Source organism: Leguminivora glycinivorella, chromosome 3 (genome assembly GCF_023078275.1).
Source record: "Leguminivora glycinivorella isolate SPB_JAAS2020 chromosome 3, LegGlyc_1.1, whole genome shotgun sequence".
NCBI classification, from domain to species: Eukaryota; Metazoa; Arthropoda; class Insecta; order Lepidoptera; family Tortricidae; genus Leguminivora; species Leguminivora glycinivorella.
The window spans coordinates 22,760,372-22,783,371 of NC_062973.1; the positions used below are offsets into that span (position 1 = coordinate 22,760,372).

Here is a 23,000-nt window from a genome sequence, read left to right on the forward strand (position 1 = left end):
CTAACGAGGCATCGCGGAGCTGCAGGGCAACCACATGGGCTCAACTGTATCTCGTATCTCGCCCGCGAGATAGCTAGTCTATCCCACATTCATTGATATAGTTAGACAAGGACGGGTTTTATCTCTCGAGTCGCGGCTATCATGTGTTTGCTCTGCTGCTGCGTGCGTGTGACGTGTGGCCAATGGAGGCTGCGCCGGCGCAGGCCGGGGTCCCGCTGCGCGGGTCAGCCGGCTTATTCATTAGCGCGGTGTTCCTCCCACCGCCGCCGCTCATTTTGTTTTATTTATGGCCGCCGAGCCGAGGTGAGACCCCAATTTCGCATACGCCTGTGGCTCGATAATTATACCCTAGCCACGGCTGAAAAAGGACGCCATTTTATATTCAATTTAACCTCGCAGCCGTCCTTGGGCTCGAACGGGCTTTACACGGCACGAGAACTCGCATGCGAGTTTCAATACACTGCGTGTTTAAATGTCGCCTGAAGTGTAAACTCAGTGATCCGCAATGTAACTGAAATCGTATGCGGGCTCGTTTGCAAAACGAGCCTTACGTATGCAAAATTAGGGCTATTACAAGTTACTAAAATGTATTCGACATGCTGTGCATACAGATTTTTTGCTGTTGCACTTGTTTTATAAGGAGTTAGCGACAACCTTGTATAGGTCGGTAATATTCCTGTATAATGCGTCGGGTAATCGCCTGTCGCGAATCATGCATATTAATATGTTCTATTTATCGCTGATGTTATCTGCCATCTAGCCGAGCACGCATATGTATGTGTAGTCAGAAGATGTTTGAAATTATGCAGACCGCGGTCGGTAACCGTAAATTTTCTATATTACCTTCGTACAGGCACAGTTTTTTAGGATGAGTAATAGAATAGGTTATTAAATATTTGGCAATTTTAGAACATCGTTTGTCGTAAAACTTACAAATGCAACAAAATCTAGAATAAAGTGTACAGTAAATATTTATTCTTCGCACTAATTCATAAAAAGCTTTTCATGTTGCGTTACTTATACGTTCGAATTAAATTTATTGGAGAGCGATATCCTTCCTAAAATGAAACAAGAATGCCCAAGAGACCCGGTGGCAAAAAGCTCTCTCGTGTCCGCGATGCCGAGATAACCCTAAACTGAGCATTTGTTATCCTTATCGCGGCGGAGCGTGGCTAATGTGCCCGCGCGCAGATACACCCGATCGATTTATGTCGTCCTGCCAGTTGGCACCCACGACAAATTGATAATTAATTTTCGACCGATTCCTTTGATCGACCCGATGTTTGCAAGCTCCGTGACTACCGTTAAACGGGCGTATAAAGCAAAAATCCTAATAAATTTATCATTTAATTAAATCCTTGATCGATTTGAATATTTAAATTTTGCACTGTCCGTAGAACAGGCTGCAACAATAGTCCGTGAGTGATGTGTAGTTGGGAGCCGCTCCCAGACGAACCATGACGGGTCGTCGCTGCGAAGTTTATACTCCTTTTTGGCTTCGAGTGAGAGAAGCTATGCATTGTTCCCCGATAAGCGGTATAAATAATCGTCTCCTCCAACTGATGGACGCCGTGGGCCGGAGCTTCTTCAAGAATTATTGTCTATTTCCTTGGGACAACCGCGGCTAACTCATTCGTCTCTTACAATGAGCTTTTGTGTTTTAATGTACATACTGAGGTATCCTAGCATTTTTGTTTCGCAAATTGAAGGAGGTTATATTGTTTTGCGTCATGATCATTGCGCGTCAGTTTTCTCTGATTTTATCGTCCTATAACATATTGTTTTCCGCATTCAATTAAATGAAAGCAATAAAGATAAATGTCGTGGAAAGTGATGCGTAATCAAAGAGTTATGTGCGGCGGGGGCGAGCGGTTTTCCCACGGCCGCGCGTTCAGACAAAGACTTCACCTAATGGACGCCCATTGATAAAAACAGTTACTACCTCCGAGATTTACGTATCAAAACTAATTTTATACAGGTTTCTGGAGATAGGTTAGACACCCTTTAAAGTTTAATGGCTCTGCGGGATTTCCCTTGTAAATAAATACTTACATGATCTATTTATTACTAATGAAGTATATGACGTAGTTACATATTTAAGTAAATTATATTATATTACGTAATTTAAATGACTCATACGTGAAGAAACGATAGTTGACAATATTTCTAACAATTAATGATTTAGTTTTCGTCATTCTTATAAATCATAAAGTTACATATAGGTTAATGACATTAGTGCAACACATGTTTTTTTTAAAACACTGTCAAATAGGTATTCGAGACGAACTTAGCCAAGTGGAAGCGACCGCAGCGTATCCTGTATCAAATACTCTCGATAACATATCGGGATGTTCGAAGCGCGTTAGCGTTGCTAATAAAAAACAATATTTTGTACTCTTTCGCCAACTTAACTGAGCACCCGAAATTTAATCAGTAGGAATTATTACGAAGCCTTACGGTCCTAAATTCACCAAAATTCTCTAAAATTTGGCTTTAGATAAGTTTGGCGCTCGCAAAAAATCCTGGCCTCTGTCATCGGTTGATTTTGTCAAGTTGCTGAAGATATCGATTTTGATTTGAGCACCGAAAGCGATCTTGAAATTTGGAACCTTTTATGTAACCCGATAGCGGCCGCGGGCGCGCCTGCGCTGCGCCGGCGCGTCGTCGACTCGTCGCACGCATACCCGGACCTTACCGAAGTGAAATTCCATATAGCCCAGTTCGACATTATCTTAACCTTTAAAATGAGCGATAAACTTGACAAAAAGTATAAATATGTAAACAAAAACAAAACAGGCGCGACTTATCGCCGCTTCTCGACACGGTAGTCGTTTCACACTGATTATTTGAAAATAAAAGACATGTGTCATAAAAATATGCGTGTCAAGCGACACGTCGCCCCACAAAGCGCCTCGAACAGTGTTTAATCCTTTGAAACAATGCTAATGGATGTGCGCAAAGCGAGCCGCCCTAAGTCCTGTCAGCGCCGCGCCCGCGCCCGCCGCATCGACTTAACGCTTCGCTCGCCACCAATAAAGTTGACATTAAATTAGAGCTTTTTTCCTTTTCTCCCTGAAAGCACGGCATTGTAAATAAATATTTTATTAAACGTGTTCACTGGACGCATTTTAGTGTGAGCGATGAACACGGGTTCACGTCAAAACATCTTTATCAGGTTATTTGTCTTATAAAATATTATCAAGAGGCTCTCCGGGACCGTCAGCAAAAGAGGACCTTTAGTGTGATACGTGTGCGACTGTTTATTTTACACCCACGTGATGCGATGTGATCACTTGGCTTTGAGCCGGGGATAAACAATAATAGCGTCGATTACGTGTCTTATTTTTTGTGTGGAGATGAGTTTTGGATGAGAGCGGCTGGCGAGGTGTGAAGCGACTAGCGAGCGCGGACCGTACCGCCAGCCGCGCGCTGGCGCGCTGGCGCGGACGCAACGCGATGCGACAGCCGGAATCGTGAACTTCTGATACGATGATAAATCAATAACTCATGCTAGTACAGCTCATTTGCTTTTTGTCCGTCAAGCGGAATAGTTAAAGAGTTTTTCAGTTAACATTCTCGATTATATCGTAGTGATCTTTAACGTTTTTGCCGACGATTATTTAACTAACGGGTATGTTATTATTCAAACGCTCTTTCGCAGTTGTAGCTACAGATTAGCATTATGAAATGCGTTCTACTATACATAACAATGCATTAAACCTTGATGCATCACTCAAAATGCTCATTGTTGTCGCGATGTGACAAATTTGATCTGTTTTGAGAATATTTGATAGGTAGGCGGCCATGTTCCTATTTATAAACAGCTTGTTAAAAGTGGCTATATATCCGCCAATTGTCCAACACTTGTTATACTCAGCAGTTGGACATCCGGCGTCCCAATATTCGCGTGTAGTTTAAAAATAGAAGAACTAGTTCACCACTCCAATCCAATCCACGACAATAAAAGGGTTGAATTAAAGGGTGCGATTGTGTTTTAATATTTCGCTTTTCCGCGTGTGTATCGTAATGTAGGTACTATCTTTATCATGGACACGGGGCGGCACACGTTCAAGTAAAAGCGCGACCGGTCGGGAGGAAAGGGCGTCGCGTCGCAACTCGCAATCTCGGCACTTGTCGCGTTTTCATCACCTGCCCGCAAAAGTAACGTGATTATGGATGCAAATTGATCGCCAGTTATCGACGAGTTGAGTGATACACCGCTTTATGTTTATGGCCACTGGATACTTCAAACGGGGTGTATTACGTGCGGTGCGTAAATTATGCGCTAAGTAGGTGTGCTGTGAAAATCGTTAGTTTTAAAGCGACAAGTTTGTTTTCTAAGGACATCGCAAGCACGAGTTTTTTGACGCTTTCTTGATATTTTGTTTTAGTTACATATTTTTTATAGACGTTTTTATAAAGTAAAAAAAAAAACTATTTAATTCACCCGTTTAGTAGGTAAATTACAAATGCAAATTTGTATCGCATCTTAATTAACTTATGTTTCCAAACTAACAAATTAAAAACAAATTTCAATGTAAATATGTACATACATAAATTAGGTACTAACTGAACTGTCAAAATGGGACGATCTGTCAAATTTGTCCAACGACCAAGTTATGCAAATTGACGTTTGTCATCCTACGGAAGTTAAATGTGGTCCCTCCCTATAGTCTGACACCATGTTCTAAACGATCCATATCGAAAATAACTGTCATTTTACCACGAAATTTCCACCAAATTATCACAATCACATTAGTGTGCTAGGCCCGCTGGATTCCTCCTTCTCATGATATAACATGATCCTACTAAAGTTTCTAGAAGCCGATCAAACCGATCAGTAAAGATCCAAACGGTAAAAAACAAAAGATAAATACGTTCTGTCGGAAGCGAAGATTCCATAGCTCGGATGACTTGCAAGTGCATGCTCTCATTGACTCCACCATTGACCCTGTCGGCCGTCACAATAATATAAATAATGGGCTTACATCCTCTGGGCATTGAGCGAAAACCACAATATTGAGAACATGGAAGCCCTATAAAGGCAAGTAATATAACAGATCGGTCTCAAGGGACGCTGTTTGTGAATGGAAGGTGTTTGTGACTTCGCACCTGGTCTTACCGAGTACCGATATTGTGTTTACGTTTATGGACAACATTGATAACTTTTTTGACGAGTACCATAATGTAGGAATGCATGAAGTAAAATTGATTGTAGAAATCGTTAATTTGGAGAAAAAATGAATAAGATAAAGACGAATTTTATTATTTGGTACATTTTACTTCGCCGACGCAAGCTACTGAGCTATTTATATTTTCCTACTGTAAGGCCTCCTTACTTAGTAGTTTATAGCAAGACGGAAAAATTCGTATTCAAATCCTCACAAAATACCTTTAGATAAGATAAGATAACCTAAATTTATTTCATAGAAAAATGTCTAAAATTAAAACAATCATCAGAAATCTCTTAAATAATGCTTAAAAACTATAAATATATGTTAAGGTTTAGAAAAGACATAACAAATAAATCTTGTAATCAAAAATTGTAAGCAAGTCAACATAATATTAATTTACACCAATACCTAAACTAAGTAACTTAATTACTTGTCTCTTAGGCATTTGGTGTTAGTAACTTATCTCAGTCCTAAGTTTGAACGCGACAACTTCCGAAGCATGTTCTACTAATTCTACTATTGATCTAACACGAGCTACAGCTTCTTTCTCTCACATGTACCCGAGTAAACTCCATTATTGAAAGACACATGCTCTAAAACATTGACTTATATATTACTTCCTAAGGATATGGCAAACACACACCCAAATGATGTCGGTAACAGTGCTGTGCGTTAATGCGAGCCAAGCATGTAGTCTATGCAACAGATCGGCGCGTGCGAACCAGTCGCGTTGTAGCGTTCCACCATGGTGCAAACGAGAATGTTCAGTCAAAATAATATTGCCTTATCTTTATTTTTGAAATCTTTGCTCCAGAATGAATGAAGTGTATCGTTTCATTAACAGACCCCGGGCAAACATCGGTGTCTTGTTTCAAAAGGTTTTTTAAACAGAGTGAAAGGCTCCGCGTCTCCTTAAAAGCCTTGTTGGTTATTTTTGTTAGCGCCCCTTGAAATGCAGTTTCGTGTTCATTCAAAAAATTACACACTGTTAGTGCTTGCAAAGATTTTACTGGTTACGCTATTAACAGCGAAGATAAAAAATAGATTTTTTTTTATTTCAAGTTCACAGAATCAGTAGTATACCTACCTGTCGTTTGCTCGAAATTATTATAAGTAGAGAATATGCCATGTCACCAATATCTTCTTCAGACTCACAAAATTACATTGCGTAAATTTTTATCATCTAACAGAATAATTTGAAGTAGGAATGTTTTATTATTTATCTAAGCCAAATGTTTCCCTTAAATCTCTAACACCTCTTAATAACTTAGCAATAAACCTAATCCAAAGAGCGTTCCTAAATCCTATCTATAAAAGTAAGTAGTAAGCAAATGAACACAGCGGTCGCGTCGACAGCGGCATAGACAAAGATATTTTTCGTGGACAAACACCGAAGGGTGTGTACACACGCGCGTACATATTCATGATGTCCGACAAGTTGTGCGACACTAGCTGTCTGTGGACCCCCAATATTTGGTTAGTATTTAGTCGCCGAATGTATAATTGAGTGGCTGTTCCTTACTAATTAGATACGCGCGTTTTGAGGTTTGTTTGGTTAGGCGGATTTTCACTAGAACAAAGAAGAGCCATATTTATTTTTAGGTTTACTGTTTTCTAGCATTTTCGTTCATGATACCAACACATATGGCCGCAAAATAATTTACATGCGCTGAGTATAGGTATAAAAGTTTTATTACCGAATCTTAGGAGTTGGACCGTCCTTGGAATATGTAACTTTACTAATTTTTGAATACTTAGATATGTTTTGAAATAAAATATATTAACATTTAAGATTAATTGTATTAATCTACATTTTGATCTTCACAAAGATACCGTAAAAACAGTATTATCAAAGATATAGTAACCGAAACTTGGCCTTTGCGCCGTAAAAAGTTCCAAGGTATGATTTTAAGCTCCTCCGGACGCAAATTACAAAATACCAACCAAATAAATTTAAAAAAATGATAAAAAGTAAATTCAAAATGGCGGCCGGAAAGAGTGAGTCATATTTTGCGGTTTGCCGAACTATTTAGTGAACAGTCGCTCCTCGTTCTGATTTGTGAACTCCTAATTTACTAAATTGCCTTTGAGTCACTTGAAACCGCCCAAAAAAGGTGTGGATACATAGTTATAGGGTGTCTTAAAGTTGTCAGTTGAGTCACTTGTCGAAACTTTTTTTTAACTCGATTTATGGTAGGTATTTCATATTTTAAAATCATGGTATCTCTTGTGTTCTCATGTCTTGAAAAGAAAAATAAAAGAATTAACTTATCGAAATGATTAAAATCTACTCAATCATCTAGTTATTCGTTATGTATCTATTAGAGTACATTAAAATTTTGCTAGGGTTAAGTTTCGTTAGATACATAAATATACGACTTCAGAATTACCGTAAATTATTTGAACAGTTTTGTATCGGTAGATTTTTTTTTGTCTGTACATTAAGTACACTTATATATTTAAAAGCTAACATGGCCGGGACCGGTGGTTCGCGTTAACAAAATGAGCGGCGATACAAAAAACTGCCCTTAAACTATTTGTAGTGGTTTCCACAAAAGACAAAAAAATTAAACATCAAAAACCAGTCAGCATTGATCGGTGCTTTTCGACTCCTGGCCTTGGACAAAAAACGATGTGTTAAGGAATGTAAAGAGCCATTTAATTATCCTAATATATTGTTATGGTCGCTGAGGGAGGCGATAATAAATTATAAGAGATACAGCTAGGACTAGGTGGTGAATGACGCACGTTTCAAACTTCTGTTAGGACAAGTTGTGTCGTCGCGGTGTCGTGGGTACTAGGGTAACACAAGCCGGGAGAGGCGCGCTCTCACGATGCTCCTGCCGCCGCGCGGTGCTGCTCGGTGCGATGATCCTTCGCGTTTTTATTCCGTTTTTACCTCAACCAGCGAGCTTGATTATGCGTCCGCAAGTGCTCGTGCAGGTAGCGATACCGCAGCCACATCAAAACTTGACCTTAGGTATTCGATACGCGTTTCATTTTTTGTTCAACACATACGAGCTTTTGATGTGTTGTAATTTGATAATTTGCGAAAACGGATTAGTGTAAATCGTGTTTGTGTGGACTGGTTTGATGGTGGACTGGTTGTGGCTGCAGTTACATACCTGAGTGATGATAATCGTGGTGCAGGATGCGCGAGGTGTCGGAGGCAGGCGCCCCGCCGCGCGCCCCATTGTGATCGACAGCTTGTTTACCAAAAATATGCATAATGAATTTATAATGGACCGACGGGCGTGTCGCCGCGGCCCTTGCGCCGATCGGAGCTCACTTATCGATATACCTACCGGCTGAAATTGAAAAAAGAACCTAATTCCTCCCACGCCGATGACATTATGTTCGGAAGGTAAATCTTTAAATGCTTCTTGCATCATGATCGTAACCAAATCCTGAATAGGTTATTACTTGTAATTGATTCAAATCGTGAACGAGACATTCGAGTCTTAAAAAGTTGCGCTGTTTAAATCTATTAGTAAAAAAAATAGACAATAATAATAATGTTAACGTTTCCAAGGAATGTGGATGCAATATAGGTGCGAGAAGGTTAATTGCGCCACCGATGTATTCCCACGTTAAAGTGCGCGCAGTGTTTGGCCAAACGGTTAGCATTCGATTGTTTTAGTGGAGAGTCCGCCGGCAAACACCGCTGCCCGTCCCGCCACTCCAGCCGAGGGTTCAAACGGAATATTCCTACAAATGTATGAAATGGCGAACAATATTTACTTACAGTTGATGGTTTAAAAGCTTGTTGAAGGTATGAAAAAACAGGAATTGTGTTAATAGTGAAATCGATTTAGAGCGGAGCACAATAACTGTACCGAGACGTATGTAAGTTCTCGCAACTCTATTAACTGAGTGGAAATGTCCAAATATTCGTAGAAGTAATTATCTACGGTGCTCGGAGCCCAAAGCAGCGTTGTGAGCCCTGGGCTGCGCGGGGCGCCGCACGGCTGATTCGTTACGTCAATCTCCGTCTCTTCCACCCTGAAATCCGCATGGAGTGAGTTGACACCGCGGCACAAAGCCTCCTTGCGGCGCGCCATTGTGCGCTCCTCTTTATAAATATTGTGACATTTCCTTTATTCAGCTCGCGGAGTTATTTCACAAACAAATTGTGTCGATTCCTTTGTGAGGCGTGTTTTAATTTGATTTATTCTTTGACGACAAAATGTGAGACATCCTGTGCCGGCGGCTGCGTTTGTTGATTTGTTAGCGCGTCTATTGGTGTTTTCTTTAGTAGGTGCAAACAAAACGCACCGCATGTCTTTAGAGTTTAGAGCATCGGATTGTCTCTGGGGTTCATTGAAAGCGACCGACATAAGAGCATTTTAGGCCACCGCCGCGAATTGTTGAGCAAATACTATCACGATGTGTGTGCTCGCCATTAGCGAGGGCCCACTGAGTTATTACAATTTGCAATAGCTGAATTCTATGTTAAACATCACCTTAACCGGAATACATGTTAACAACATATTTAAATACTCGGACGTATAGCATGGTATTTCCCAACACAAAATAAGATATAAGTAGTCTTCAATATTTTCCATTTACAGTTGTTATATCAAACACGTTCGTATTCGTAAAATACTTTTAGAATATGGACAATTTACAAAAACTCGTAGATATATCATATTATTTTTTCTGCCTTTATGTTCTACATGACAATACTTACTATTCTGCATGACAACTACATGTCCACTGCAGTCAGTTTTATATATGCGCAACCTTAAGACGCTACAGGAGCGAAAATGCTAAAATGGAAAGGAGCCCGCCTTTCGATTTGGGAATTCTAGTTTAATATATAATTGTTATTAACTAGATTTATTGAAAAAAAAATTGCCCATTAAGAACAACTCAGTTAAAAGATATTAGAAAAAAACCATTAAAATAGAGGTTCCGCTCTCGACCGCTGTTTCCTCCTTCAAAACTTTATCAATCGTAAAGAAATTTGACAAACTGAATAATAATGAAATTATCTGTGTCGGAATGTTTAGTTTTTTTGGCTAATTATCACCAATTTTGAATACACCTTTTTTACGTCATAATCAATAACGTCGTTTTTGGAAATTTTTGATGGGCTCTAGCGGCTTTAAAAATAAAGATATCAAAAAAATCAAAACGTTCCGATACAGATAGAAATAATAATAATATGTGTTGAAAAAGTCATTGATCTATCTTCAAAAACCAGGGAGGTAATAGTCGAGAGCGTTTGTATGGAGAATTGACCCCTCCTGTATCGTCTTAACGACAACTTTCAAAATGTTTCAGAGGTGCAAAGAGAAGCTAAACACGCTCGCGATCAGCGTGATGAACCAGTGGCCGGGCGTGCGCCTGCGCGTCATCGAGGGCTGGGACGAGGAGGGCTCGCACTTGGAGCACTCGCTGCACTACGAGGGCCGAGCGGTCGACGTGACGACTAGCGACCGTGACAGGAGCAAATATGGCATGCTGGCCCGGCTCGCGTACGAGGCGGGGTTCGACTGGGTGTTCTATGAGAGCCGGTCGTATATACACTGCTCCGTGCGAACAGGTACGTACTAAGCTAGACTGCAGAATCAGCCTCTTTTTAACCCCCGACGCAAAAACGACGGGGTGTTATAAGTTTGACGTGTCTGTCTGTGTGTGTGTCTGTCTGTCTGTGTGTGTGTCTGTGTGGCATCGTAGCTCCCGAACGGATGAACCGATTTGGATTTAGTTTTTTGTGTCTGAAAGCTGAGTAAGACGGGAGTGTTCTTAGCCATGTTTCATGAAAATCGGTCCGCTGTGTCGCGGTCGGGGGTTTTTAAAAATTTTATTTTGTGGTTAGGTTATTAAAGAAATATTTCTTTATCAATATATCAGCCTCTTTTTAATGAAATTTTTTTTTATTAATCATCAAGCTTTTTCTGCATTTTATTCACACTTAAGACACAATGCAAAATAGTTGCATCTTAACTAAATGGATACTAGATTGTTTTCAATCCTAGTTTAATAACTGCCAATCAATTATAAAATGATTCATGTAAATAAGTACATGGTAATTACAAAATTAAGGGTAGTTTTGTAAACTGAAAAAGGAAACACTAAGGTAGGAAGATAATAGTTATTATGAAACCTACAACATTCTAAAATCTAAGTTTATCAAATAGATAAACGAATCACAAGATTTTACCACAAAAAAAAAACTTTGCAAAACTGCCATAGAATATTCTTACTATAAAATGCAAAACTAGGTTTAAAATACCCAAACGAAGTCACGGGCAAACATTCATGCGGCAAATTAATGCTAAAACCGACCAACAAAACATTCAGGCCAATTCGAAGGAATCCGGATATCAGAATGATATTTGAATCATGAACCTATCGTGTGAGTTATCGCCCCACTGACAAGTTTCAGCAAAATGGGATTTGATTAGTTGGATTCTGACCAAAAGCCTAGAGTTTTGGACATACCCGAAGTTCTTAATACTGCCTTAAAAAGACATAATATGATAACTGTAAATGCCATCTCGTGTTGTGTGGTAGGTCACATAAGTACCTCCATCTTGCAGAAAACCGCAACTAAATAAAACTATTAGTGGCTGCCGATTAGTGGAGGTTGTCAGAGCTCAACGAAGGCACGGTGTCTTAGGATTGTTAAGATCGGTAACGGCACGTATTAGGTATCTAATTTCTGAAGTTGCAGGCGCCCATACTGTACGTTGACTGCTTGTTTGCAACACTGTAGTAAAAAAACTAAAATGTCATTCTGATATCAATGTGTCCGAATGGCCCTGATTGGCATAAATGAATAAAGATGGATACAAATTGAACATCGCGAAACAATGCCCAAGAAACCTGCTTCTTAGCGACGCGCACTATGAGCCTTATTCCACGTTGTTTTTTTGATAGCTAGTGACATTAATTATGCAGTATAATTAAGATGATCCTCTCATTTTCAATAATGACATAATATAATTGTAGAATGTTGACTACGAAAGTCTACAAATATCTATTGACGTTTAATTTTTAATTATTATAGGTAACATTGGTTGTATTATCATGCATTATTGTACTTGTATGTAAGACGCGCACTATGAGCCTTATTCCACGTTGTTTTTTTGATAGCTAGTGACATTAATTATGCAGTATAATTTTGATCCTCTTGACATAATATAATTGTAGAATGTTGACTACGAAAGTCTACAAATATCTATTGACGTTTAATTTTTAATTATTATAGGTAACATTGGTTGTATTATCATGCATTATTGTACTTGTATGGTGTAAGTCGATTATATATATTTGGGTATTTATATTTTGGTTGTAAAACCAAAAATCTAAGTATATGAAACTAGGTACATATTTTTAATAATTAGTCTAAAATTAGTTTTTGACCCTCCATTTGACCTTTTCATCAGGCGGGCCCTATACTTGTTAGCCACCGACGTGGTATAAAAAAAGTCTTCTAATAGTTAACTAGATAAGAACTTGGTTTATATTATATAGATCTTCAAAATAAAACATTCTGTCGTAAATATTGTTATGTTGCCGAAATAACAATAAACAAATTAGCATAAAAGTATATGACATAGACATAGACATAGACATTTTATTAATAATATTATAAATATTACACATATTACTACATTACATTACATTACATTATATTAATATTATTATATTATTATTATTAATGTTATTATTATGTAGTCTCATAGAAGTATATTTTTGGTCTTACAGCCTAAATATAAATACCCAAACATATATGCCAATTCCAGCCATCAACAATCAATAAAATTTAAATAATCTATTTAGACAATAAACAATAATTCAGAATGTTACAACTTACATAATATCCGATCGTTCACCCGAGACTTGACCAATCAAATCTATTCACAACTGGTTTTATAATATTCCAATAATATTCATGAATTGAATTTATTAGGTGACTCGCAAAATTAAACTATGCATAATAAATAATTCATCTACACATACAAAATATTGAACAAAATATAATATGGATGTGTTATACTCTAACTTATTTGCCAGCGCTTAAGAGTAAGCGAGAAAGAAGGTAATACATTTTTTTCTTAGGTCTTTTATACATACAACGTTTTATATGTACAACTATGCATAAAAAATTAAAAATTGATTAATCCATATATACAAAATATTCAATTAGGTAGGTAAATATAATATGAATGTGTTGTGCTATACTATATAGTAAGCGGAAAAGAAAGCAAAACACTTTTTTCATCACACCCGCACTTTAAATGTGCTATTGCACGCAGGTGGACCGTGAGTTATAGAAAAATCGTTCTACATATTTTTTACATTGCGAGTGTGATGAAAAACATTGTGTGTAACTCGGGGAGTATGAATATTACTAACTCGAGTCTTTAAATCGCTCCGGCAAGCCGTCGCGATTTAACTTACTCTCGTTAGTAATATTCAACTTCCTGCCCTTGTTGCACAATGTACTATTATTAGGTAGGTGACTAGTAAAATTAGACATAACATAAGACACAATTATGCATAAAAATTAATGTATCTACAAAAAACAATAAAATAATATCAATCTGTCATAAACTAACCGATTTGCTAGCGCTTAAGAGTAAGCGAGAAACTAAGCAATACTTTTTTATTAGGTGACTAGTAAAATTAGACATAAGACACAACTAAGCATAAAAAATAATTCATCTACAAAAAATAATAAAATAATATCAACCTTTCACGCTCTGACACATTTGTTAGCGCTTAAGAGTAAGCGAGAGAGTACAAGCAATATTTCGATATCGTTTTTACGTAAAGGCCCAAGTAGCCATTGAATCACGTAATTATAGAAGTGGGGGATTGGTTGCGATGCGGCCGGTGGGAGAGAGACGGGTATAGGGTGGTGGCGTGTGTGCGAGAGGGACGGAGGTAACAAGAGGCTCGTTTGATCGACGCCGCGGGGGCCGGTGCATTCTTCTTGTAAAGTTCAACTATATATTTGAGCGTCGATACAGTTATGTAAAGCGTGGTCGCGGTTTTTGACTGACTGTGTAGTTATTTTTAAGGTTTAGTAGACATTTTAGTGTAGAATTAAGCCTTACTTAATGATAGAGACGATAAGTTAAAAATAATAATCAAAAATCACGATTATAGTAACGTGCCTTGATAAAATGATTTCTACTCTAAACAGGTGATAAAAACATGTGTTTGAGTATTAAACTAAGGACTTTTGTATGAAATGTATACTTGTTATTACAACTTACCTCGAAACTGATTTTATTTTATCGATAAAAGTGCCAGTAAAGGAGAATTTCAAGTCTTTCGTGACAATAATTTTAAGCAATAATTTCTACACTAAACAGCTGATAAAAAAACAGAATTTTTAACTAAAAATCACCGACAGTACAAAATATAAAATACATCCCAATTTACCTCAAAAATAATATTATATCACTATTAAAATCGCCATTGAAGGCTAATTCAGTGAAATGACGTAGGAAGCGCGGCGCCGTATTAAAGACTTCAACGCGCTGGTGAACTTCGAATGTGCCCTTTACTTTGGTGACGATAAAATGTAGCTTTATTTCCTTTATGAGGATAAAAAAAAAAATGTCAAACTTAAAATGTACTGGTTTAATTGAATTGTGATATTTAAAAGATTAATAATATATAGTTAGTGGTAATAAGGACTTTGGGACAGAAACATAATTTTAATGTTTTTCAATTTTACAATATTTACAGTATTTTAAGTACCTAATGACTAAAGGGATTTCGTCAAATCGTTACGATTTTTAACAAAAGTGTCTTCAATTTAAAATATGTAAAATGTGTAATAGGATGCATTGGGGTGATTGCGAAGCACAGAAATGCTCGGGTAATTTCGAAAGGGGAATATTGATATGAATGATATGATAGATATAATGGTGATGTTTATGTGACTTTCGAAATTACCCCAATGCACCCTACTCGTAACAGTCCGTAAACTTTCGTAATAGAGCAAGAAAATAACTACCTACTTGTAAAAATAAGATTACACAGTAAAAAAAAACCTGATGAAATATACAGATAGCTGCATGATAATGACAACGATCAAAAGCTCAAGTGGAAGAGGGTATTCTAGACCCAGAGCCCAGGCCCGCCAGACCTTCCTCAAATTCTCAAGGATGAAACTTTGGGACAATGTAGAGTTCATATCGGCGGTTAATGTGTGCATATTTTCTAGTTCGGCCCATCGGCCAATTTTTTGCTATCAAGTGATGAAGGTGAAAAAAAAAAGTGCTTACTTTCCTTAAATTCTCAAGGCTGATTTTTATATATGTGTTAGAGCACGTTGTTAGAAATTGGTTATCATCAATGCCAGACCGTTTCCGCCGGCCATAACTTTTGCCAGATGCGACAAAGTTGGCAAAAAACGACTCTAACTTACCTCATTTTCTCAAGCCTGATTTTGATATATGATACGCAGAGACCTATAACTAGACCGTTTGTAAGCAGCCAGACCAATCGGATGGACCCAACCATCCGCCAGACCGACTTAAAGTTTCGATATGAGCATTAGTAGAATTGAAATATTCCGGGTCTATAAAAGCTAAAAACTTGAATTTTCTACATTAAGCTACGTGTATATTGTATACTTGACGTTATAAGCGACTTTCAAAAATTTTACTTCTAAGGAAATAAAAAAATGAAAGTTTATATGTGGTGCAAGATTAATTTTAAGCTATGAATTTTATTTACACTGCGTAAGTACATGTGTATTTTATTATAAATTTAAAGAAGAAAAGTAAATTAAACTTTTTTTTCGGTCGTCGAACAAGGTGGTTTAAAATTAGTTTTAAGATAAATCCTTTTTAATTTGTGGGCGAGGGACGTCACACTATGTATAAAGGCACTATGTGTATGTTGCATATAATGTCAAATCCCTCGCATACTACAAAAGTTATTTAAGCATTTATATAAGTTCAGTTAAAATGAGGTGGAAAGTATAAGTGTATATGTTGTGTACACACGTAAAGTATTCTAAACTTTTTATAACGGCATACATGTATTTGAAGAATGCCAAAAATTTATTCGTGTCTGAAAATTCAGCATCTCCGACATGGGTTATAACGGGGTTGATGATGTTCGTATTGAGTACAAATGTTTAAACTTCCTAAACTTGTAATTCTAAAGTTCGTCACTTAGGTATGTTACCATGTTTTGTAGGAGAAAGGAAATTCGTTTAGTTATATACCGTTGTAACATTGATTGTTTACTTCTTTGAATTGAATATTTAATTTATAATGCACTGCACCAATTTGTTTTTTCCTTGTTTACGTTATTTATAATATAAAATTCAATTCGTTATTCAAGTTTTTAGCTTTTATAGACCCGGAATATTTCAATTCTACTAATGCTCATATCGAAACTTTAAGTCGGTCTGGCGGATGGTTGGGTCCATCCGATTGGTCTGGCTGCTTACAAATGGTCTAGTTACAGGTCCCTGCGTATCATATATCAAAATCAGGCTTGAGAAAATGAGGTAAGTTAGAGTCGTTTTTTGCCAACTTTGTCGCGTCTGGTAAAAGTTATATTTTATAATAAAATACACATGTACTTACGCAGTGTAAATAAAATTCATAGCTTAAAATTAATCTTGCACCACATAATATAAACTTTCATTTTTTTATTTCCTTAGAAGTAAAATTTTTGAAAGTCGCTTATTAAGTCAAGTATACAATATACACGTAGCTTAATGTAGAAAATTCAAGTTTTTAGCTTTTATAGACCCGGAATATTTCAATTCTACTAATGCTCATATCGAAACTTTAAGTCGGTCTGGCGGATGGTTGGGTCCATCCGATTGGTCTGGCTGCTTACAAATGGTCTAGTTACAGGTCCCTGCGTATCATATATCAAAATCAGGCTTGAGAAAATGAGGTAAGTTAGAGTCGTTTTTTGCCAACTTTGTCGCGTCTGGTAAAAGTTATATTTATAATAAAATACACATGTACTTACGCAGTGTAAATAAAATTCATAGCTTAAAATTAATCTTGCACCACATATAAACTTTCATTTTTTTATTTCCTTAGAAGTAAAATTTTTGAAAGTCGCTTATAACGTCAAGTATACAATATACACGTAGCTTAATGTAGAAAATTCAAGTTTTTAGCTTTTATAGACCCGGAATATTTCAATTCTACTAATGCTCATATCGAAACTTTAAGTCGGTCTGGCGGATGGTTGGGTCCATCCGATTGGTCTGGCTGCTTACAAACGGTCTAGTTATAGGTCCCTGCGTATCATATATCAAAATCAGGCTTGAGAAAATGAGGTAAGTTAGAGTCGTTTTTTGCCAACTTTGTCGCGTCTGGTAAAAGTTATATTTATAATAAAATACACATGTACTTACGCAGTGTAAATAAAATTCATAGCTTAAAATTAATCTTGCACCACATATAAACTTTCATTTTTTTATTTCCTTAGAAGTAAAATTTTTGAAAGTCGCTTATAACGTCAAGTATACAATATACACGTAGCTTAATGTAGAAAATTCAAGTTTTTAGCTTTTATAGACCCGGAATATTTCAATTCTACTAATGCTCATATCGAAACTTTAAGTCGGTCTGGCGGATGGTTGGGTCCATCCGATTGGTCTGGCTGCTTACAAATGGTCTAGTTACAGGACCCTGCGTATCATATATCAAAATCAGGCTTGAGAAAATGAGGTAAGTTAGAGTCGTTTTTTGCCAACTTTGTCGCGTCTGGTAAAAGTTATATTTATAATAAAATACACATGTACTTACGCAGTGTAAATAAAATTCATAGCTTAAAATTAATCTTGCACCACATATAAACTTTCATTTTTTTATTTCCTTAGAAGTAAAATTTTTGAAAGTCGCTTATAACGTCAAGTATACAATATACACGTAGCTTAATGTAGAAAATTCAAGTTTTTAGCTTTTATAGACCCGGAATATTTCAATTCTACTAATGCTCATATCGAAACTTTAAGTCGGTCTGGCGGATGGTTGGGTCCATCCGATTGGTCTGGCTGCTTACAAACGGTCTAGTTATAGGTCCCTGCGTATCATATATCAAAATCAGGCTTGAGAAAATGAGGTAAGTTAGAGTCGTTTTTTGCCAACTTTGTCGCGTCTGGCAAAAGTTATGGCCGGCGGAAACGGTCTGGCATTGATGATAACCAATTTCTAACAACGTGCTCTAACACATATATAAAAATCAGCCTTGAGAATTTAAGGAAAGTAAGCACTTTTTTTTTCACCTTCATCACTTGATAGCAAAAAATTGGCCGATGGGGAAAATATGCACACATTAAACGCCGATGTGAACTCTACATTGTCCCAAAGTTTCATCCTTGAGAATTTGAGGAAGGTCTGGCGGGCCTGGGCTCTTGATCCATTCTATGAGACTGGCAAAAAACTATTACATAAATAAAAAAATACTATCTAGAGAGTAAACAAAATGATATGACATTAAATTTGTCTCTGGTAAAACAGACAAAGTGTAGTTAATATTTGTCGCGTGGCTATACAGAAGTCGCCGCCAGTTTTATGCAGCAATTAATTGAATAATTAATGTCCATTGACTGTCGATTGTTTTTTTGCCGTCATCTTTTATTGATATCGTTTCGAGTTTAAGCGGCTGTTATTCGCAAAACGCATTTCATTTGTTTTTTTTATGATGTTGTTTTTGACGTATGGACGTAAGGACATTTTAATTGTTTTTTTTTGTTGTTAACCAATAATGCAACTTATTTTTTGCTGATTGTAGATCCTGTACATGAAGCTCAGATTTCTTTTATAAAGAAAATATTGACGGATAAAAAAATAGTACTTTACGACACAAGTGCGTAAAAAAGGAAGTCCGAAACGAGTGGCGATTAATTAAAACACGACCGTTTTAAATCTACACGAGTTACGAATTTCCGTTTCGCACGTGTATCGTACGACGTTTTTCAGTAAAAATGGTCATCCGAAGTTTCGACCTGCCATATAATGAACCACTTCTCGTACTAGTGCGTAAAAAAAACACCATCTGTACTGAAAAACTTATTTTTATACTGAATTTACTTCATTTAATGTCCTGAAATCGTTTTTCTATAATTTAATTTCCTCGAATTGTGTAGACACATAAATCTTTAAGGGTCACTTGCACCAAAGAAAATGGAGGGTTAACCCGAGGTTAACCCACAATTTTATATGGAATTTGACAGGTGACAGCCCACTAATGTCATCCTCCTTGCGTTATCCCGGCATTTGCCACGGCTCATGGGAGCCTGGAGTCCATTTTGACAATCAATCCCAAGGTTGGCGTAGGCACTAGTTTTACGAAAGCGACTGCCATCTAACCTTCCAACCCAAAGGGTAACTAGGCCTTATTGGAATTAGTCCGGTTTCCTCACGATGTTTTCCTTCACCGAAAAGCGACTGGCAAATATCAAATGACATTTCGCAATTGGTCCTTAATGTATTTATTTATTTATTTATTTAAACTTTATTGCACAAAAGAACTACTTAATGTACAAAAGTAGAACTTAATGCCATGAGGCATTCTCTACCAGTCAACATTTGGGCAACGCAGAGAAGATTGTAGGTGGTGCATTAAGAGACCAATTTTGAAATATTAGTCAAAAGCTTAGACATATAATATATTAACGTACATACAATTACACACTATTTTTACATAAATAACGATAGGTACCAAATGATAATTCCCTACCTACATTCTACCTATATTTGTCTTAAAGATAAATATTTATAGCCCAGTGTGTCGCATCCTTAAAAAAAAACTTATTAACCGGCATCAATTTGTCTAGAAAAACTCGTCGGCGATAAAAAATTGTCCCTCCTTGTATGTGTAATGCAATAAAAAGTGTTCAGCGCACATGGCGTTATGTGTCTAGTTTAGTTTCTTGCTGGCCGCTCCTTAAAAAGAGATCATGGGCGCTATTCGAGACGGGTTAATTGTGGGTTGAGATATTGCTAATTTAATGACATTGGAAAAAAATGATACGAACTTGCGACTATAGGGATGACGACTACATTAAGAAAATGGCATTCTGTTTAGTCCGTCAGTTAGATGGTCTAAAAATACTGAATACTTACATATTTTTCGCTTTATCTAATGAATGGAAAAATACAAAGATACAGGGCATCAAAGTTCCGGAGTGAGGGCTTGTGATGTCACTGTTAGGTAAAAATTGTACCTAGGCGTGACGTCACGCAAAACTTCAACGCACTGTACCGTCGTCATTTTTCGTTTACGAGAAAAAAGAAAAAATATGTGTTCAAAATTTTTTGATGATCTAACTGACGGACTAATAGTTATTTGTTATACAAGGGGGCAAAGTTGTATTTTAACGCCGAGTGTGGAATTGAAAAACGAGCAAGTGAAAGGATTCTATAGTTGAACCACGAGCGAAGCGAGTGGTGCGAGAATAGAATCCTGAACTTGCGAGTTTTTTAATACACGAGAAGTAAAATACATTTGCACCCGAGTGTAACACAAAACTTTTCCCCTCACTATAGCGAGGAAAACGCAAAAAATGCGTTTATCACTGCTTCCAAGTAGTTCCACAGGTGGTAAATCATCTTTATTACTAGATTCACCTAATTTTATCAATTTTATAGCAGTTTATTTGACTTTATTCAAGGTCAAATTACTTTACCCACTAGTGGATAAAATGCGTTTTTACCCGCTGGTATTAAAGGACAAAACACGTGTTTCCGAGCTAGTGAGGGGAAAAAATTTTTTTTTAGCCGTCTCGCCTATTGTGCATTGCAAATAAAATTTATATTCAAAACTATTTACTGCACTTGTTCTTATTTTTTCTTAACTGATTTTGAATTTCTATTGTTTATAACTTTTTTGTTTGGATGTTTTAAAAAATGAACACTAATTGGCTATGTATTTTAAAATTTAAATTGATCTATTTACCTACAGTCTATGATGCTATGAATATTGATGTTTTATCCGTATTTTATCATACTATATGTTACTAGCTATGATTATGTTTACTGAATATAGTCTCATGTCATTACGCCCTAGGCGTTGAAGGACGTAACCGAGTTTTCTACTGAGAAAAACCATTAGAAATAATCATGAAATCATAGATACTGATTCTCGATAGACATGGGTACAGTCAGCCAAAATAGTGGTGTACCACTTTTCGACCTTGTGTTTAAAAATAGAGTCGAAAAGTGGTAAACCACTTTCTTGACTGACCTTACCTACTATATGTATTACCACTAGTAGTTTTGTATATCGTAAAATTTTCATATTAGGCTTGACAAGTGTTCTAAATTATTCAAAATAGTGTAACAAGATCGTTTAGCCAAATAGTGTTTACCTTTTCGGGTATATTAAATAACCATTCATCTGTGTCGCTTCTTTTTGTGTCATTTTGTCTATATTTTTTTAGGTATGTTAATATGTAGGTAAGGTGCATTAGGGTAATTCCGAATGACAGAAATGCTCGGTTAATTCCGAAAGGGGAATCTTGATATGATGGAAATAATGGTGATTTTTATGCGAATTTCGTAATTAGAAGACTTTCGGAATTACCCTAATGCACCTTACCTAGTTGTTCAAACCGCAAAAGTACTGACTTTACGTTGTTTATAATTGAATGTTTTATACACAAAATACTAAATAATCTTAATGTCAATTAGTTCAATATAGCTAGGGAAGGTATGTCTTTTATAAGTGATTCTGAGAACGAGACGGTCAGTTATAGTTTGACCGTCAGACATCCATAATACTCAGTTCCATAATATACACCATGTATGTATTTGACTAAGGTTCACTATGGTGTGGAATATAAAATAGTTGTTTAAAGGGTTAAGGATTGACACGGCTGGTAAATGGGGCGTGACGCGTGACTGGTCACGACGACCCAAGGACGAGTGTCATTAGGTGCAGGGGACTCAGGGGCTGTGCTAGGTGTTTTAATAATAGGTTGTGACATGGAGATCGAATAATTATATTTGAAAAAGTAAGACAAAGTGTCAAAATCAATCAAAAATGTTAATCAACTTAGCTAAGTGTGTTATAGCGACGGCTCCGGCAAAGCCGTAGGTCGCAGGTTCGATTCCTGCCGGAGGTGTGAATTTTTCAATTTTTCCTTTAATTTAAAAATATGTAGTATCGATCGCTGACGTCTCTGATTAAAAAAAAAAACAAAATGATTTTACTTTTTTTATAATATAGCAGCATATGAAAAATTTATAGTTGACGTTTCCATAAAATTGTAGATACTTAGTAGCAAAGACATATCGTCACTACTTTAAAAAAAAACTTGTATCTTCGTCTGTCAATGAAAAGAAAATTGTAGTAAGTATGTATGGAACGCATATAGACTTACTGCGTTTTAACTTTGAGGAACAGCGTGAGATACGAGATTTTTAAAAGTAGTGACGATATGTAGCTCCGTATAGACAGATAAAGTCTAAGAAAAAAACGTACCTCGCAACCATAGAGAAAAAGGTACGGTGGGCTAGATGGCGTTACACCTTTGGGGAACGCTCGGCTAGATGGCGCTATATATTAACATTTGGCATTTTAACACATATTAAGCTAACAATATGGGCCAAATTGACAAAAATGAGGTTTAAAAGGTTTTAAGCTTGTGTCGAGAGATGGCAGTCTATGCACTGTGATTACATATTTTACTTTGACAGTAACTCTCTATAATACTTGATCCTCTTTGCTAGTAGTTAACAATAAGCTTTATTACTTTTTATTACTGCTGATAGGTATATAATAAAAAGATTTTAGGTCAGGTATGTCAAGCGGCCTCCTCAAACTACCGTTCAAGAGGTAGAAATTGTTTGTGTTGAAAACATTGCCAAG

General features: G+C 36.8%; 1 protein-coding gene across 1 annotated transcript in view; it reads left to right on the plus strand.

Moving 5' to 3' along the window:
* LOC125224629 (tiggy-winkle hedgehog protein) overlaps positions 1-23,000 on the plus strand; it is a 63,767-nt gene that overhangs the window by 30,939 nt on the left and 9,828 nt on the right. Inside the window, exon 2 of the mRNA XM_048128052.1 lies at positions 10,461-10,722. Within this exon, the coding sequence (XP_047984009.1) occupies positions 10,461-10,722 (262 nt within the window). The remainder of the gene's footprint in view (positions 1-10,460; positions 10,723-23,000) is intronic.